Below are 19,188 nucleotides of genomic sequence, written 5' to 3'. Positions count from 1 at the left end.
ATGGAGTTGTGTGGCCCCAGTATGAAGGACAACGGAGGCTCTCTGTGCCAGGTGGAGCAGCTGCCCTACTCCTGTGTCCCCCTGCCCGACCCAGGCAGTGCTGGGTGCCGTATACAGGCCAATGGACACCTCCACAACCACCACCTCAACCATCAGCTCCAGTCCTTGGTGAGCCGACCAGCCCCCGACCTAACCTCGACCCCAACTCCAGCCACCCGACACAGGGCCAACGGAGCAGTGGGTGCCCGGTGCAGAAGCCCAGAGTGTGCAGCCTCCTGCCTGGATGAAGTGACTGATCAGGCCTTGAGAGGGGCAGGGACGGGGGCAGGCAGGGTGCTGGTGACCGGGGGAGCAGGGTATTTCGGGTTGAGGCTGGGGAGTGCTCTGGCCAGCCAGGGAGTGTCTGTGGTGCTGCTGGACCTTCACAAGCCACCGTGGGATACTCCAGACGGCACTGTCTTCCATCAGGTAGGTAGACTAGACACACTAGTCGCTTCGGGGCAAATCCTAACTTTCAACTTTCAAATGTTTACTTAGTTTCCCACTGTCATCAATGCATGACAAGTAAACATTTTCCTTAAGTGGAAATTAAGATTCACCCCGGGAATGGTGTTGGGGTACGCAACTCCAGTCCTGGATTTTGCAGGGTTTTGTTGCTTTCCTTTTGTTTTCAATCATTGTACCTAAATGATTACTAGCTTGAAATTCCCCCACTTGGTTTGTTAAGATCTTAATTGAAAAAGTAAAGAGAGAGAACACTGTATGTTATCAGGGGGATACATTGAAATTCAAGTCTCTTTAGTGTAGTATTTTTCCTCATATACCCCAGGGTAGACAGGGCTAATAAGGTTGGGTATACTTGGCTCAGGTATAAAGACACAGGTAAGTGATCTCGTTAAGGGTGCCAGGTGTTGACTAGGACAGAAGGGGGCGGAGCTCTGATTCAGGTTTCAGGTGCAGCCTTCATGGCACTTTACCTTAATTGTACTTACTAATCATTGGCTAATTTATGGACATACCATGTATTATATGTTCAAGCTGTCATCTTACCCAACAAGATAGTTGACTGTGAAAAGAAGGCAGAGAGCTCCATAGCACACTGGATGAATTGTGTCAAATGTTTTCTGACACTCATATCAGAGCCGCTCTTTCTAATATGAATAAAACAAAGGGTTGATTGTTTCTAACATGAGACAGTTGAGTCCGATGGTTTATCATGCTGTTACATTACATACTGTATAACAGTGAAGTACAGTCATAGGGAAGAGGAATAAACACTGCATATTATTGTCTTTCATAGTACTGATTTTCTCCCCTTGCAGAGCGACATCCGGGACTATGATTCTCTGTATAAGATCTGTGAGGGGGTCGACTGTATATTCCACACCGCTTCCTATGGGATGTCAGGCCCAGAGCAGGTGAGTGCCTGAACAGATGTAGGGTACAATTGAACCCTTCTCCTTTCTTTATTAATTTAGCTGACTGGGAATGTAAACAATTCAAAAACTATCACTCATAGTTGCTGGTCTCCCATAACACTGTTCCAAGAATGAAGGATGTGGACCGCACACCAGACATGTGCCATGAGAATATACATTTTTTTGTCTTAAGTGCAACGACTTGAGTGGCGTGTGACAGAGATGGAATTGATGCCTGTCTATGTATTCCAGTGTAGGATAAATCATAACCTATAGAATGCAGGCTTTGTTAGTGAAACTCATCTGTTCACATTGTAGTATCACCTGTGTCTCTAGTCCCTCTCTGGCTACACTGCCTGATACTGAGTCTCTCTCCCTCGCTCTGAAATATTTACAGTCAGCTAGGAGATAATTATGTAACTTAGAAAGCTTGTCTGGGTGTTTGGCTGGGTGGGTAAGGACAGGCCGAAGGTAGTGGTCATATAGCAGGAGATTTACTAACTTTTTGAAGTGACGTTATAAAGGGTGTCATTACACATTAGTTCCCACACAAACAGTGTTAAATTGTTCTTTTCAAAAGTTATTCTGTTCTGTGTCTCACAGCTGAGGAAAGAGCAGGTGGAGTCGGTCAACGTCGGAGGGACGAATAACGTCATTAATGGTAACAAGCTCCCCGCCTTCCTCCCCTCCCTTCTCCCCTCCCTCCTCCCCTCCCTCCTCACCTCACTCTTCAACTATTGTACCACGGTGTGTCACACTCATCACCTTCCCCTCTCACACAGACAGGTAGATCATTCTTTAGATTAACAACACATTCTTTACATTACATACATTATTATCTTTGCACAACATACTGTATGTAACTGAATTTATATAGGCCCAAGACGTTCTAGGAGGTGGGAAATGTTTGGCCCTCCTGCGCAATTATGTGTAAACATTTGGCCCCTATGATGAAATAGTGGAAGAGACCTGTTGAAGGGCTTCTAATGGGGTGCAGTGTAATGGTACAGCCATATATGAGTAGCCATATAATGCCTGCTAAATGTAGTTGGAGGTGGTGTAGAACAGTCTCTTTGTCCGAGACCTAAAGACTTGTATTAGCTCCCAGAGCTATTGACTAGGCTTGAGCTCAGTGGGCTAATAGGCTTTTGAGTCATGCCGATGACCCAGGTTTAGAAAATTCAATACTCCTAAATAAGAATGTGCTTTCAATCCAACGACTTCAAAATGAAACGACTTGGCCCAATGATAACCATGTCTGTGTGTGTGCTGGTTTCAGTGTGTGTGGAGAAGGGTATCACCAGGCTGGTCTACACCAGTACGATCAACGTGACGTTTGCTGGCAAACCCATAGAGGAGGGCGACGAGGACTCATTGCCCTGTGTGCCCCTGGACATGGTGAGTAAGAACAGGATGTCCCCATGAGGAGCAGCTTAACTGTAGCCTGGGTAAACCAGACTGAATGCTAGTGAGTGCAGTATTCTGTCTGCTTTACCCAGGCTAGCTTTGCTGTGTCTGTTTAGAATAATTGTTTGCTCTGAAAACTAAACTTACTGCGCATATAGAATGTATGATATTTTTTCATAGTTGACTTTTCATATTCATGTGGTACTATTGGGTAAAGGACTGGGCACCTTTGCAATGTGATGTTTTACAGTAAGCCTTGAGATTGAAGCTGACATGGTGTACATGACATCCAAAACCAGGATAATAAAGGAAGCTCATGAATGTAATCTTCCACCAGAGCTGCTCCTTCCAGCTTACTTGGCTGTGCATGACTGTAGAAGGCCCTCATGAATAGAGTTACACAGTTTAGGATAGCTTAGAGGCTCAAAGCCTGTCAACCTGAGACTGGCGTGGTGCGTGTGAGAGAGAGTGAGTGTGTGTGTTGTGTACAGTATGCGTGTCACGCCTCTGACATGCATCTATCTTGCAACCCCTTCTGAAGGACATACAGGTAACTGCCCAAATAAAGGAAACGCCAACATAAAAATGTCTTAATTAATAGGGTGTTGGGCCATCAATAGCTGCCAGAACAGCTTCAATGCGCCTTGGAATAGATTCTACAAGTGTCTGGAACTCTATTGGAGGGATGCGACACCATTCTTCCACGAGAAATTCCATCTTTTGGTGTTTTGTTGATGGTGGTGGAAAACGCTTGCCTGATGACTCAAACTGAATTCTTCCTCTGCTCTATCATTCGCTACATACTTCAGTCTGAGAGTGCCATCAAAAACAACTCTGCATTTTTATACAGTACCCTAAGCATGATGTTAATAGCTTAATTAACTCAGGAACCACACCTGTATGGAAGCACCTGCTTTCAATATACTTTGTAAAACTCATTTACTCAAGTGTTTCCTTTATTCTGACAGTTACATGTACTTTCCTCAGCCGCAGCAGTAACAATAAATAGGTCCTCTGATGGCTCTCTCTTAGGAAATAATAGAAAACATTTATTGATATGAATGGATATGATGCGTTCTCCTGTCCCAGCACATAGACCACTACTCCAGGACCAAATCTATCTCTGACCAGATGGTCCTAACAGCCAATGGACGCTCACTCAAAGGTAGGAGAGACCCTAGAAATAGAATAAAGATATGCAGTATTGGATCTATTAATATAATTATATTTCTATGGGAGAGAAACTGTGACTTTTTCTGGCATGGTTTTGAGGTGATAGGATGAGGGTTACTTATAGCATCAAGACATCCATGATATCCTCAAATGGAAATTGAGTGTTCAGTTAATTGACATTGTCTTATGGTTCTCAGTGTGTATGAATAGATGCTGTGTGTGTGTGTGTGTGTGTGTGTGTGACTGAGGTTGGCATGGAAACCAAGCTTTCCATGTGCGTGCAACCTAATCCAACTGGACCTGCTGACACTAGTTACATTTAGAGCTGGAAAGCCCAATGCCACTTGAGACTGGAGAGCAGTGTTCACCCGACACCGTTTTGTCTCAAACACACACATAGGGATGTACTTACACACACAGACAAACACAGCTAGTAGCAGCAGTACAAGACATGCACTACAGACATGCATCACAGACACACGTCACGTATAGTACCAGTCAAAAGTTTGGACACACCTACTCATTCAAGGGTTTTTATTTATTTAAAAAAAAAATTACATTGTAGAATAATAGTGAAGACATCAAAACTATGAAATAACACATGGAATCATGTAGTTACCAAAAAAGTGTTAAACAAATCAAAATATATTTGAGATTTGAGATTCTTCAAATAGTCACCCTTGAGCCTTGATGACAGCTTTGCACACTCTTGGCATTCTCTCAACCAGCTTCACCTTGAAGGAGTTCAGTCTTGAAGGAGTTCCCACATATGCTGAGCAATTGTTGGCTGCTTTTCCTTCACTCTGCCGTCAGACTCATTCCAAACCATCTCAATTGGGTTGAGGTCGGGGGATTGTCGAGGCCAGGTCATCTGATGCAGCACTCCATCACTCTTCTTCTTGGTAAAATAGCCCTTACACTGCCTGGAGGTGTGTTGGGTCATTGTCCTGTTGAAAAACAAATGATAGTCCCACTAAGCCCAAACCAAATGGGATGGCGTATCGCTGCAGAATGCTGTGGTAGCCATGCTGGTTAAGTGTGCCTTGACTTCTAAATAAATCACAGACAATGTCACCAGCAAAGCACCCCCACACCATAAAAGCTCCTCCTCCGTGCTTTAAGGTGGGAAATACACATGTGGAGATCATCCGTTCACCCACACTGTGTCTCACAAAGACATGGCAGTTTTAACCAAAAATCTAAAATTTGGACTCCAGACCAAAGGACACATTTCCACTGGCCTAATGTCCATTGCTCGTGTTTCTTGGCCCAAGAAACTGGTCTCTTCTTCTTATTGGTGTGCTTTAGTAGTGGTTTCTTTGCAGCAATACAACCATGAAGGCCTGATTCACACAGTCCCTTCTGAACAGTTGATGTTGAGATGTGTATGTTACTTGAACTCTGTGAAGCATTTATTTGGGCTGCAATTTCTGAGGCTGGTAACTCTAATGAACTTATCCACTGCAGCAGAGGTAACTCTAGGTCTTCCATTCCTGTGGCGGTCCTCATGAGAGACAGTTTCATCATAGCGCTTGATGTTTTTTGCGACTGCATTTGAAGACACTTTCAAAGTTCTTGAAATGTTCCGTATTGACTGACCTTCATGTCTTAAAGTAATGATGGACTGTCGTTTCTCTTTGCTTATTTGAGCTGTTCTTGCCATAATATGGACTTGGTCTTTTACCAAATAGGGCTATCTTCTGTATACCCCCCCTACCTTGTCACAACACAACTGATTGGCTCAAACGCATTAAGATGGAAGTAAATTCCACAAATTAACTTTTAACAAGGCACACCTGTTAATTGAAATGCATTCCAGGTGACTACCCCATGAAGCTGATTGAGAGAATGCCAAGAGTGTGCAAAGCTGTCATCAAGGCAAAGGGTGGCTATTTGAAGAATCTCAAATATAATATTTGTTTAACACTTTTTTGGTTACTACATGATTCCATATGTGTTATTTCATAGTTTTGATGTCTTCACTATTATTCTACAATGTAGAAAATAGTAAAAATATAGAAAAACCCTTGAATTAGTAGGTGTGTCCAAACTTTTGACTGGCAGTCAGAATCACAGGAGACATTGATACACACACACACACACACACACACACACACACACACACACACACACACACACACACACACACACACACACACACACACACACACACAATGAATCCATTAATGTAAACCCATGTACAGTTCATCTCTCTCAAAGGTGTGTAGGAATGATCTTACTACATTAGTGTGATTCCAGTGATTTCTAGAGCTGTTTTATGTGCGCTATTTTTATGCTTCCTGTTCTTAAGTTTTGTTTTTGCATCTTTTACTTTGGTCAAACAGCTGAAACAACAATATTTTTGGTTATGGAAAATATATTTCACAGCGGTTTAGATGGTACAATGATTCTCTACACTACACTATCTTATTTGGTCACATAAACTGAAATTAGGCGAACTATTCGAGTTTTAGCAACCAGGAAATGGCAGAGTGGATTTCTGCATAGTGCAACTTTAAATTAAGCTAGGAGCATGGCGCTATGTCATTATATACCCTACTGGACCATTCATGCATTTATTAAGAGGGGATGTAGAGGAAATATATTAACACTGGAAGCTTGGTTCAGGTTGAAGCAAAGGTTAGCATATTATATACGTTGATGAGCTATTACTACTACCTACATACAGTATTACAATAACCTACATACATTTGCACAGTACACTACTTTGCAGTGACATGGAATTTACATTTCTACACTCAATTACAAGTAATTACACAGTGGAGTAACTCATTTGTAACAAACTTTCAGTGTTGCCCCAAAAAAATCATTATTCAATGCCATTCTCTCCTGTAAAGGTGGGGGTCTCTTGCGGACCTGTGTCCTGAGACCCTCAGGCATCTACGGGCCAGAGGAGAGACGACACCTACACAGGGTTATGGTGAGTGTACGTCCACCTAACTACCACATAGAATCACAATGAAAATAACTGACATAGCCCTTCATTCCACCTGATTTGTCACTTTCCATTCAAGATAGCGGCACCATAGAGATAAATATCTGTGTACTATTTAATTGTGTGGGTGGCACAATAAAATGACAGCCCAGTCTCATTGCCCTTCTATTGGGTATAGAGGTTCTCTGCCAGTACATTGTTAGGGTTTAGATCCTTGGCTGGCAGAATGTGTACCTGGTGAGGATATATTATTAATGGATCATCTTAAGGTATCCTGTTTCACCCCTCTCTCTCTCCCCTGGGGAGAATGAAGGGAAGCTGGGCTGGGTAGAACAGGGCTGGGATGCTGCGGTTCTCGGTTCACTATGGGGCAAGCTGCTTAGAGGCTCTTTAATCTTTCTTCCCCTAATACAGTTTACCTCTCCCCTCACTCACTGTCAGACCATTGTACACACACGAACCCATGCATGCCCTGACACACGTACACAACCACAAACACACTCACATGAGAACAGACATACTCTCAGCACAACAATACAGTCTAACCTGAATTCAGTCAGATTATCCCGCCCCCACCCTCCCTCCCTCTCTCTCTCTCCACTTCTCTTTCTCTCTCTCCCCAGGTGAATGTGGAGCGGCGGTTGTTCAGTTTCAGCTTTGGGAACCGCCAGGCCAAGATGAACTGGGTCCATGTGGACAACCTGGTGTTGGCCCACGTACTGGCTGCCGAAAGCCTCACACCCAAGAGGAACTGTGTGGCTGTGAGTTTACTACTACTCACCATCTCCATCGGAGCACTAAAGGAAGACTTTACAAAGGGCTGTTATTACATGATCTATAATTTGATTTATACTATAGACCACTTCTTTGTTCTACCTTCAGTTGGCATTTGTACACATTGTACATATTTAGGCCTGTGTGTGTGTGTGTTTTGGGGGAGGGTGTGTGTGTGTTTGGGGGGAGGGTGTGTGTGTGTGTGTTTGGGGGGAGGGTGTGTGTGTGTGTTTGGGGTAGAGGGTGTGTGTGTGTGTGTGTTTGGAGGGGATGGGAGAGGGTGTGTGTATACATAGTAATATCAACCTTTCTCCCCCAGAGTGGACAGGCCTACTTCATCAATGACGGGGAATCTGTCAACCTGTTTGAATGGTTAACACCACTGGTGAGTAACTCTATATATTCTTTGGGTGATTAACACATATAGTTGATCTTGTCTTGGTCTTTGATATCCTCTCTGTCTTTCCCCTCCTCTCTAGTTTGAGAAGCTGGGGTACAGCCGACCGTTGATACACCTGCCTGTCTCACTGGTCTATACAGCAGGTAGGAGACACAAACGGGCACGCATGCACACACACACACGCAAGCACACAAATACCCACACTGCTGTAACAGTACGCTGATCATGCCCAACACCAGCCACACTTTGTCAGGATACACACCAGTTTCATACTTGTCAAACTGTTGTAATAGTACGCTGCTCATAGCTCAGACTTGCCACACTGCTGTCTTCCTTCCTCATCCGAGGTGTGTATTTCACAGCCATTCTGATGGAATGTTTACACCTGGCTCTGAGGCCAATAGTGGAGATCCCTCTGCTCTTCACCAGAAATGAGGTAAGCATGCAGCTATGTATCTACAGTACCTATCTACTACTTACCTACGTATCTACTGTACCTATCTACCTACCTATCTACATGTACCTGCCTGCCTACCTACCTACTTACCTACCTACCTTCATAGCACTTTCTACACCTAACCCCTCTTCTCACTTCCCATTTTAACTCCTCCTTTCTACACTTTCTTCTCCTTTCCTCCTTTCTCCTAAGCTGTTTTACATTGCAGCCAAGCACTGATGTGAGGACCAACCTTCCTCACCACACTTGCAAGAAAACGTTGTTGAGAAATATGCCATGTTTTCCAGTGTTGCATATATTCAGTGTATTAATTAAGTGTAACAGTCTAAGAGTCTCTTTCCTGTCACATGCTCGATACAAAAAGTAAACACACGGAAGGGAGAACATTTAGAATTTTCCCAAGCATTTACTTAGACCTTTCACTCTGTTTGAGTTCTAAAGTTCTGAAGTGTTGCATTCTGGGTCATGGTGACACGTCTCAGTCAGAACCCCACTGGGCCACGGTGTCAGAACCCCACTGGGCCACGGTGGCAAGGTCGTTCCACAAAATGAGTGCTTTTGATATTTTAAGTAGAAATTGTGCACAAATTGGACTTCCTTTTATATTAAATGAAGTGCCCTTTAATATAGACCACATGGAAAATTCAATACATTTTTATATTAATAAATACTTGCTAAAGTGCTACAATTCTGCATTTGGACATGTGTCACGTTCGTTCATCGACGGGTCAGACCAAGGCGCAGCGTGATATGCATACATGTTTATTTAAACTTAATAAACACAACGACAAAACAATAAACGAAATGAAACGTGAAGTCCAAGGTAGACACAAACAACATACCTTTCACGGAACAAGATCCCACAACCCGCTAGTGCCAATAGGCTGCCTAAGTATGGTCCCCAATCAGAGACAACGAGCGACAGCTGCCTCTGATTGGGAACCACACCGGCCAACATAGAAATACCCATTCTAGAACCTATAACATAGAACAACACAACATAGACAATCACACCCTGACTCAACAAATAAGAGTCCCCAGAGTCAGGGCGTGACAGTACCCCCCAAAGGTGCGGACTCCGACCGCACAACCTTTACTTAACAGGGTAGGGGCCAGGGTAGGATCCGGCTCCGGGCGTGACAACCACCTATTCTCCGCCTCCCTGTTGCGCCCCTGGTCTGGTCTGGACCTCGGCGCGCTGCTTCCCCTCTCCTTCCTCCCACTATACTCCAAGCCCTGTCTGGACCCTGGTGTGGGAGACCCCGAACCTGGAGAGGGGCTGACGTCTGGGTCTCGACTGGAGCCGCTGACCGGAGCTGGACCGGGCACCGGTGGAGCGGACTACTCAGGCTCCGGACTGGAGCCGCTGACCGGAGCTGGACTAGGCACCGGTGGAGTGGACTGCTCTGGCTCCGGAGTGGAGCCGCTGACCGGATCTGGACTGGACCCCGGTGGAGCGGACTGCTCTGGCTCCGGAGTGGAGCCGCTGACTGGAGCTGGACTGGGAACACGCACCACTGGTCTGGTGCGAGGAGCAGGCACGGGTCGTGCCGGACTGGAGACACGCACCACTGGTTTGGTGCGAGGAGCAGGCACGGGCCGTGCCGGACTGGATACACGCACCACTGGTTTGGTGCGTGTAACCAACATAGAAACCAACATAGAAATACAATAACATAGATCTCAAACTGAACTCACACCCTGACCCAACCAACAAGAGTTCTCGAGGTCAGGGCGTGACAATTACTCAAAAGGCACCTAATTGGTGGAATGACCCAGCACACAGACAGTGTAGTGTGTGTGTGTGTGTGTGTGTGTGTGTGTGTGTGTGTGTGTGTGTGTGTGCGCGCGTGTTTGGTTTAAGGGGGGCTTGGGTTACTAGATCATTAGATTCTTGTTTAAGTCTCACGGAGGCCCCTTCAGCCAGATCTGCAGACAGATTTCATTAGGGGAAGTATTTTCCAGGCGCACCGACCCCCCTTCCTTCCTGATCCAATCTCTTGTACATACTGTATATTATGGATCAGGGTTATTCAAAATGAGACATTTAATGAATTCACAGCTTTGGGCGTTGGTAGATTGAGGGGGGATGCTTCTTTACACCGTTTGCCAGGAGAGGTACTGATGAGACCATTGAGATGCAGTCAGGAGAGGAACTGACGAGACCATTGAGATGCAGTCAGGAGAGGAATTGACGAGACCATTGAGATGCAGTCAGGATAGGAACTGACGAGACCATTGAGATGCAGTTGGAAAAAGTCAATCTGTTACTGCAAACAGCAATAACTGCCCAAAATGTATGGGCACCTTTATTTCTCTATGTGTGCTTAATGCTAGGTCAACTTGTTCTTCTCTGATTAACCCATTGACTGAATGAAAGGTAGGAGTAACTGATTATCCAAAGTCCCAGCTCATACAGTCATATTGCGTTGCATTCCAAAAAGCACCCTCCTTCTACCCTTGTTTTGTGTAGCTCAGTTGGTAGAGCATGGTACTTGCAATGCCAGCGCAAAACAAGTATTTTTATTTGAGTATTTGAATGGTTATTTGTAAAAAACCTAATAGTCAACCAAATTGTATTTTAAAGGATTTTCAAATACTTATTTCAAATACTATTTTCAAATACCTGGGTTAAATGCATGGGAGTGTATTTGAGTCAGTGTATTTAAATTTTTTGTATACTTTCCAAGTGTACACTGAGTGTACAAAACATTAGGAACACCTGCTCTTTCCATGACATAGACTGACCAGGGGAATCCAGGTGAAAGCTATGATCTCTTATTGATGTCACAATCAGTGTTGATGAAGGGGAGGAGATAGGTTAAAGAAGGATTTTAAAGCCTTGAGATAATTGAGACATGTATTGTGTATGTATGCCGTTCAGAGGGTGAATGGGCAAGACAAAAGATTTGAACGGGGGGGTATGGTAGTAGGTGCCAGCCGCACCGATTTAAGTGTGTCAAGAACTGCAACACTGTTGGGTTTTTCACGCTCAATAGTTTCCCGTGTGTACCAAGAATGGTCCACCACCCAAAGGACATCCAGCCAACTTGACACAACTGTGGGAAGCATTGGAGTCAACATGGGCCAGCATTCCTGTGGAACGCTTTTGACACCTTGTAGTCCATGCCCCGATGAATTGAGGCTGTTCTGAGGGTAAAAGGGCAATAATTAGGAAGGTGTTCCTAATGTTTTATACACTTGTGTATTTTCAAATACATTAAAATGTTAAATTACCTGTCTTTTCAAATAAAATATATCTGAATACTTACTTCGAATGTATGTGAAAGTAACTGAGATAGTTGAAATAGTATTTGAACCCAGGTCTGATGCCACACATCTCAGGCCTTTCAAGGTCTATAAAAGGAGGTAGAAATGAAGGTAGGAGATACGTTTTTGGAATGGAAAGCAGCCATGTATGGAGAAGGTGACTGATGGCAGTAGTATTGCATACATGCTGCCCTGGCACTGAGGAGGGCCCGAGGAGCTGTTTGTAGTAGGAGCTGCTATCTGTCGTACCCAGGAAGGCATTACTTCATGAATGTGTGATGAGACAGAAACCAAAGCCGTGCCCACAGGGCTGCTGGTCCAGGAGCTGCTTCAGTCAGACATTCTGGCGGCTGCCACCGGGAGATCGATAATTGTCCTGTGAATAAAATATTAGCCTGCTGTGTGTATTTCTCTTGGAAGGGTGGGATGGAGTAGGGAGAAGTTGCCCCCTAATCACTGAACCAGGCTCAGACATTATTTTCCTCCACCTAGGATTGTCTGTGACTTACGGTAAGGTAATCTGATCCTAGATCTGTGGAAGTTCAACACTGGGGACACAGGAACTGACCTCAGTGCAGGCTCAATTCCAACTGGCTCCCTTGCTTTAGGGTTATCTCCTAACCTGAACCATTACTGGACAACATCACTACTCTGCTCAACGGTCCTGTTGCTGGGCTAACAAGAGACAGCAGTCAGTGGTCCGTCAGAGACAGACAGGTGTACAGAGAGACATACATGCTAAGTCTCTAAAGGGTAAATCCATTTGAATTCAATCATTTTTTGACAGCATTCCTTTTGTTTTAAACAAAACTTTCCATACGTTTGCCCATGGAAGAAGTGGTCAGAAAGTGACTTTTTAGACCTGAATGCCAACATATTCAAGAGATACACGACATGACCAAAAGTAACATTGGAACATTGCTGTGGGGACTTGCTTCCATTCAGCCACAAGAGCATTAGTGAGGTCGGAGGCTGATGTTGGGCAATTAGGCCTGGCTCGCAGTCGGCGTTCCAATTCATCCCAAAGGTGTTCAATGGGATTGAGGTCAGGGCTCTGTGCAGGCCAGTCAAGTTCTTCCACACCGATCTCGACAAACCATTTCTGTATGGACCTTGCTTTGTGCACGGGGGCATTGTCATGCTGAAACAGGAAAGGCCCCTCCCCAAACTGTTGCCACAAAGTTGGAAGCACAGAATCGTCTAGAATGTCATTGTATGCTGTAGCGTTAAGATTTCCCTTCACTGGAACTAAGGGGCCTAGCCCAAACCATGAAAAACAGCCCCAGACCATTATTCCTCCTCCACCAAACTTTACATTTGTCACTATGCATTGGGGCAGGTAGCGTTCTTCTGGCATCCGCCAAACCCAGATTCGTCCTTTGGACTGCCAGATGGTGAAGCGTGATTCATCACTCCAGAGAACGCGTTTCCACTGCCCCAGAGTCCAATAGCGGCGAGCTTTACACCACTCCAGCCGACGCTTGGCATTGCGCATTGTGATCTTAGGCTTGTGTGCGGCTGCTCGGCCATGGAAACCCATTTCATGAAGTTCCCGACGAATAGTTATTGTGCTGACGTTGCTTCCAGAGGCAGTTTGGAACACGATAGTGAGTGTTGCAACCGAGGACAGACAATTTTTACGCGCTACACCCTTCAGCACTCAGTGATCCCGTTCTGTGAGCTTGTGTGGCCTACCACTTCGCGGCTGAGCCGTTGTTGTTCCTAGACGTTTCCACTTCACACTAACAGTACTTACAGTTGACCAGGGAAGCTCTAGCAGGGCAGAAATTTGACGAACTGACTTATTGGAAAGGTGGCATCCTGTGACAGTGCCACGTTGAAAGTCACTGAGCTCTTCAGTAAGGCCATTCTACTGCCAATGTTTGTCTATGGAGATTGCAAGGCTGTGTGCTCGATTTTATACACCTGTCAGCAACGGGTGTGGCTGAAATAGCCGAATCCACTAATTTGAAGGGGTGTCCACATACCTTTGTATATATAGTGTAAAAGTGCTCAAAGTTGAGTCCTTTTGCATACCCCACCATACCATGAGACATCCATGTCTTCATCACTGGAAAAGATAAACGGTTTATATAGTTTTTAATCAAAACAAATCATTTTTTCATATTTGCATATGTTGTAGCTTAGACCCTATTTATAACCTCATCTGAGGTTTTTGTCTTGTGCCCACCATCAGTTAAGACACAATATACTCTTGAATAAAAAGGTGGGTGTCATTTCAATCATATAAATATAATTCATAGAATGGACCTATCCCTTCAGATAGAATTCATAGAATGGACCTATCCCTTGCAATGGACCACTGCAATTGATCTGGTACACCATTGAAATGACAATTAAATTGAAAATTCTCTTATGTCTGGACCTCCAACCATCTTTGTGGTACCATTTGAAAATTGAAATCTATCAGCCAAAACATGACACCCACCATGTATTCACGAGCATGTGTCTCAACCAACAGTGGGCACAACACAAAAACCTCAGATTATGTAAAATAGTGTCTAAACCACAACATATGCAAATATAAAAATAATTGAAGTTTACGCATTCTTAGACAATTTACGTTAATGGTTAAAAAGTACCATCTTTATTAAAAAACAATTTTTTCAAGAAATTATTCAATAGTTTGAAACCCTGTTCATAAGCTTTTAAATTATATCAATCTCAACCATTTATATTTTCCAGTGATGAAGACATGGATGTCTCATGGTATGGTGGGCTATGCAAAAGGGGTCAACTTTGAGCACTTTCATATCTTGAATGTTTTGACATTCAGGTTCAAAAAGTCCCTTTCTGAACACTTCTACAATGGGCAAATATGTATGGAAGGTTTCATTCACATCAAAAGGGGTGCTGTCAAAAAGTGATTTAATTCAAATGGATTTTCCCCAAAGAGACAATAGTATATTTGCTGAATCTCTGTGTTACACGTTACACTGAGCCACCGGGTTTGTCTGAGAGCTTCTGTCACTACAGGTATTTTCCATGCAGACATCGTATCCTCTGTGCGGTAAGGGGATATAGGGACCAGAGAGACATCCGTCACACAGGGGGTGGCAGGATGTTGGTAAACTGAGGTTATTCAAAGCCATTAGCATGGAGTCTAACCCCCTTGAAGCTCCCGAGCTCCTAACCTGCCTCCCAGGCAGTACTGAGCACTATGCCCATCTCAGTACACCCTGATTGGGCATGAGTGGAGTAGTGCTGTTGAGTTTCTTAAGCTGCCTTCTTGGCAAGGAGGTGGGGGCTAGAGACAAGGGCACAGTACAGACCACTAACACTCTTCTCCTAAACAGCTTGTTTAACTCTATTTCCTTTAAATGGGTGTTGGGTGGCAGTCTGTTTCTGCTTTAACCAACGGGTCATTGTCTTAACAACCAAGACAATTAACTTTGTTGAATGCAGAAACAGTCAGGTACCTGGCTACCATTTCCCTGAATCTTCTCTCCATCCTCCCAGGTGAGGAACATTGCAGTGAGCCACACCTTCAAGATCGAGAAGGCCCGTCGAGACCTGGGCTACTGCCCCAGACGCTACAGCCTGGGGGATTCAGTGGACCAGTACATACGGTCCCGACCATCCCGCTCCAGGCCCTCCCTCCTAGGCCCCTCTCGGACTGTTCCCCTGCTCCTGGTCCTTCTGCTGGTTTTGGGGTTCAGCCTGGCTGTCCTCCTGCTTTGCTCCTGTCTCTGGGAACACTAGGCAGCTACTGTGGCTAAAACTCAAATAACAGCCCACTAAGACCCAGCCTAAATCTTAACACAGCTAATACACTCACTAATACGTTTGATTTGTTATCCGCCTTTCTGGACACCTATGGTCTTGGCCTTACGCCAAGCTAAAAGCAATGATAGAAAGCATGCATAGTGCACATCCTGATACACATAGAAGACCACATTAATATACCACATACGGTTGACCTAATGCTAGCAACTCCGTCCTTCTATAATGTTTGTCATGGTATATCATGTTGTAGTACAGTTAACTAGGGCTGTAGATGGATGATGATAAAATGTGTAGTATGTAGAATATGTTGAAATAATATGGTGCTTTGTTCAAACCCTATTGCCTTCCATAGGGTGGAGTGTATCATATATCTGGGTTTATTTTCTTGAGAAAGAGGTTCTTATATTGAACCAGAGAATCATAATGTGAATACAGGACAGTGCTTTAATATGGTCATAAACCTATTGACCATTCCTTAAACTTATTTTGATTTTTTAAGCAGTTTTGTTTAGGTGTGTGTAGGTGTACGTCATACCAGACTCCCAAAGTATTAGGCTACTACATGGTATGACTTTCTGTGAAATTAGAAATTAAAGATTTTGTTGGACTGAGGTGAAAACTGGTTTTAGTAAAAATAATTCATCTTTGCATTGATTGATATATGCACTACCAGTCAAAGGTTTGGACACACCTACTCATTACAATTTTTTTATGTTGTAGAATAATAGTGAAGACATCAAAACTATGAAATAACACATATGGAATCATGTAGTAACCAAAAAAGTGTTACACAAATCAAAATATATTTTATATTTGAGATTCTTTAAATAGCCACCCTTTAAAAAAAAATATATATATATAAACATGTTGATTGTCATTCATAATGCATGCTTCCCTCCTCATCTACAGTGGGGGAAAAAAGTATTTAGTCAGCCACCAATTGTGCAAGTTCTCCCACTTAAAAAGATGAGAGAGGCCTGTAATTTTCATCATAGGTACACGTCAACTATGACAGACAAATTGAGAATTTTTTTTCTCCAGAAAATCACATTGTAGGATTTTTAATGAATTTATTTGCAAATTATGGTGGAAAATAAGTATTTGGTCACCTACAAACAAGCAAGATTTCTGGCTCTCACAGACCTGTAACTTCTTCTTTAAGAGGCTCCTCTGTCCTCCACTCGTTACCTGTATTAATGGCACCTGTTTGAACTTGTTATCAGTATAAAAGACACCTGTCCACAACCTCAAACAGTCACACTCCAAACTCCACTATGGCCAAGACCAAAGAGCTGTCAAAGGACACCAGAAACAAAATTGTAGACCTGCACCAGGCTGGGAAGACTGAATCTGCAATAGGTAAGCAGCTTGGTTTGAAGAAATCAACTGTGGGAGCAATTATTAGGAAATGGAAATACAAGACCACTGATAATCTCCCTCGATCTGGGGCTCCACGCAAGATCTCACCCCGTGGGGTCAAAATGATCACAAGAACGGTGAGCAAAAATCCCAGAACCACACGGGGGACCTAGTGAATGACCTGCAGAGAGCTGGGACCAAAGTAACAAAGCCTAACATCAGTAACACACTACGCCGCCAGGGACTCAAATCCTGCAGTGCAGACGTGTCCCCCTGCTTAAGCCAGTACATGTCCAGGCCCGTCTGAAGTTTGCTAGAGTGCATTTGGATGATCCAGAAGAGGATTGGGAGAATGTCATATGGTCAGATGAAACCAAAATAGAACTTTTTGGTAAAAACTCAACTCGTCGTGTTTGGAGGACAAAGAATGCTGAGTTGCATCCAAAGAACACCATACCTACTGTGAAGCATGGGGGTCGAAACATCATGCTTTGGGGCTGTTTTTCTGCAAAGGGACCAGGACGACTGATCCATGTAAAGGAAAGAATGAATGGGGCCATGTATCGTGAGATTTTGAGTGAAAACCTCCTTCCATCAGCAAGGGCATTGAAGATGAAACGTGGCTGGGTCTTTCAGCATGACAATGATCCCAAACACACCGCCCGGGCAATGAAGGAGTGGCTTCGTAAGAAGCATTTCAAGGTCCTGGAGTGGCCTAGCCAGTCTCCAGATCTCAACCCCATAGAAAATCTTTGGAGGGAGTTGAAAGTCCGTGTTGCCCAGCGACAGCCCCAAAACATCACTGCTCTAGAGGAGATCTGCATGGAGGAATGGGCCAAAATACCAGCAACAGTGTGTGAAAACCTTGTGAAGACTTACAGAAAACGTTTGACCTGTGTCATTGCCAACAAAGGGTATATAACAAAGTATTGAGAAACTTGTGTTATTGACCAAATACTTATCTTCCACCATAATTTGCAAATAAATTCATTAAAAATCCTACAATGTGATTTTCTGGAGAAAAAAAATCTCATTTTGTCTGTCATAGTTGACGTGTACCTATGATGAAAATTACAGGCCTCTCTCATCTTTTTAAGTGGGAGAACTTGCACAATTGGTGGCTGACTAAATACTTTTTTTCCCCACTGTACTTTGGTGAGGGATTTGTTGTGATTCACATTTAGTCTGTAGGATTTAATCAACCAGTCATAGTCATTTTATAAGCTTTTGGAAAAAAAGAGAAAGCCTTTCCATGTTGAATGCCAATGACTATTTTGTATTAAGAATAGTTTTTATGTTTATGGTGTGTATCTGAGAAATATTTAATTGCTCCCAGTGCTCTTCCATTTTTCTTCAATTCAAATATTGCAATATGAAAAAACAGTTATTAAATAATATGTTTTGCTGAATGACATGAAGGGAATAAAGCCTTACTAAACACAACTGTTTGTCGTTTTGTGACAATGGGACAGAAAGTCATAAAATCTGATTTTAAACCTAACCCTAACCTTCAGGAAACAGCAGAGGGTGCACCCCCCTATCCACATCGACGGGGACCGCAGTGGAGAAGGTGGAAAGCTTCAAGTTCCTTGGCGTACACGTCACTGACAAACTGAAATGGTCCACCCACGCAGACAGTGTGGTGAAGAAGGCGCAACATTACTTGTTAGATATTACTGCACTGTTGGCGCAAGAAGCACAAGCATTTCGCTACACCCGCAATAACATCTGCTAAACACGTGTATGTGACAAATATAATTTTATTTTATTTTATTTGAACCCTTACCGTAACCACACTGCTAACCCTAATGCCTAACCCTAACGCCTAACCCTAATCTTAAATTAAGACCAAAAATATATATATTTTTAATGTATATTTACAATATAGACAATGTTGACTTTGCAGCTGGCCTATACAAGGGGACATCGTTCTGCCTCCAGAAAAAAGACTCATGACAATAAACGACAAGATGCGTTAACCTGTTTCAAATGCCAGGCTGTACTATGATACATGCACCACATTGGGGAGCAACTCATACTGCAACACCATAAACGATTGCAGTTGGTCAAGTGGGCTATAATGTACGTTTTGCCAGAACGTACATTATATGAAAAATGTATGCACTCACTAACTGTAAGTCGCTCTGGATAAGAGCGTCTGCTAAATGGCTAAAATGTAAATGTAATTTCTCAAAATGAATGTAAGCCAAGGTAAAAGAAAACGTAC

At 43.6% G+C, this 19,188-nt stretch overlaps 1 protein-coding gene across 1 annotated transcript; it reads left to right on the top strand.

Moving 5' to 3' along the window:
- LOC121551831 (putative short-chain dehydrogenase/reductase family 42E member 2) lies at nucleotides 1–16,075 on the top strand. Its single transcript, XM_041864535.1, has 11 exons — nucleotides 1–468; nucleotides 1,323–1,418; nucleotides 2,022–2,079; nucleotides 2,698–2,816; nucleotides 3,915–3,990; nucleotides 6,857–6,939; nucleotides 7,578–7,715; nucleotides 8,048–8,113; nucleotides 8,208–8,271; nucleotides 8,491–8,564; nucleotides 15,336–16,075. Exons 1-11 carry the CDS (start codon nucleotides 1–3, stop codon nucleotides 15,576–15,578), a joined length of 1,485 nt encoding a protein of 494 aa, XP_041720469.1. The 3' UTR covers nucleotides 15,579–16,075.
- Nucleotides 16,076–19,188: the final 3,113 nt, after the last annotated feature.

Source organism: Coregonus clupeaformis, chromosome 35 (genome assembly GCF_020615455.1).
Source record: "Coregonus clupeaformis isolate EN_2021a chromosome 35, ASM2061545v1, whole genome shotgun sequence".
NCBI classification, from domain to species: Eukaryota; Metazoa; Chordata; class Actinopteri; order Salmoniformes; family Salmonidae; genus Coregonus; species Coregonus clupeaformis.
The sequence above is the reverse complement of the archived record's forward strand: the minus strand, read 5'-3'. Positions and strand labels throughout refer to the sequence as shown.

Coding starts and splice junctions, on each gene's coding strand:
- LOC121551831 (XM_041864535.1), top strand. CDS start 1: ATGGAGTTGTGTGGCCCCAGTATGAAGGACAACGGAGGCTCTCTGTGC. Junction 6,940..7,577: donor GACACCTACACAGGGTTATG/GTGAGTGTACGT, acceptor CTCTCTCCCCAG/GTGAATGTGGAGCGGCGGTT. Junction 8,565..15,335: donor TGCTCTTCACCAGAAATGAG/GTAAGCATGCAG, acceptor CCATCCTCCCAG/GTGAGGAACATTGCAGTGAG.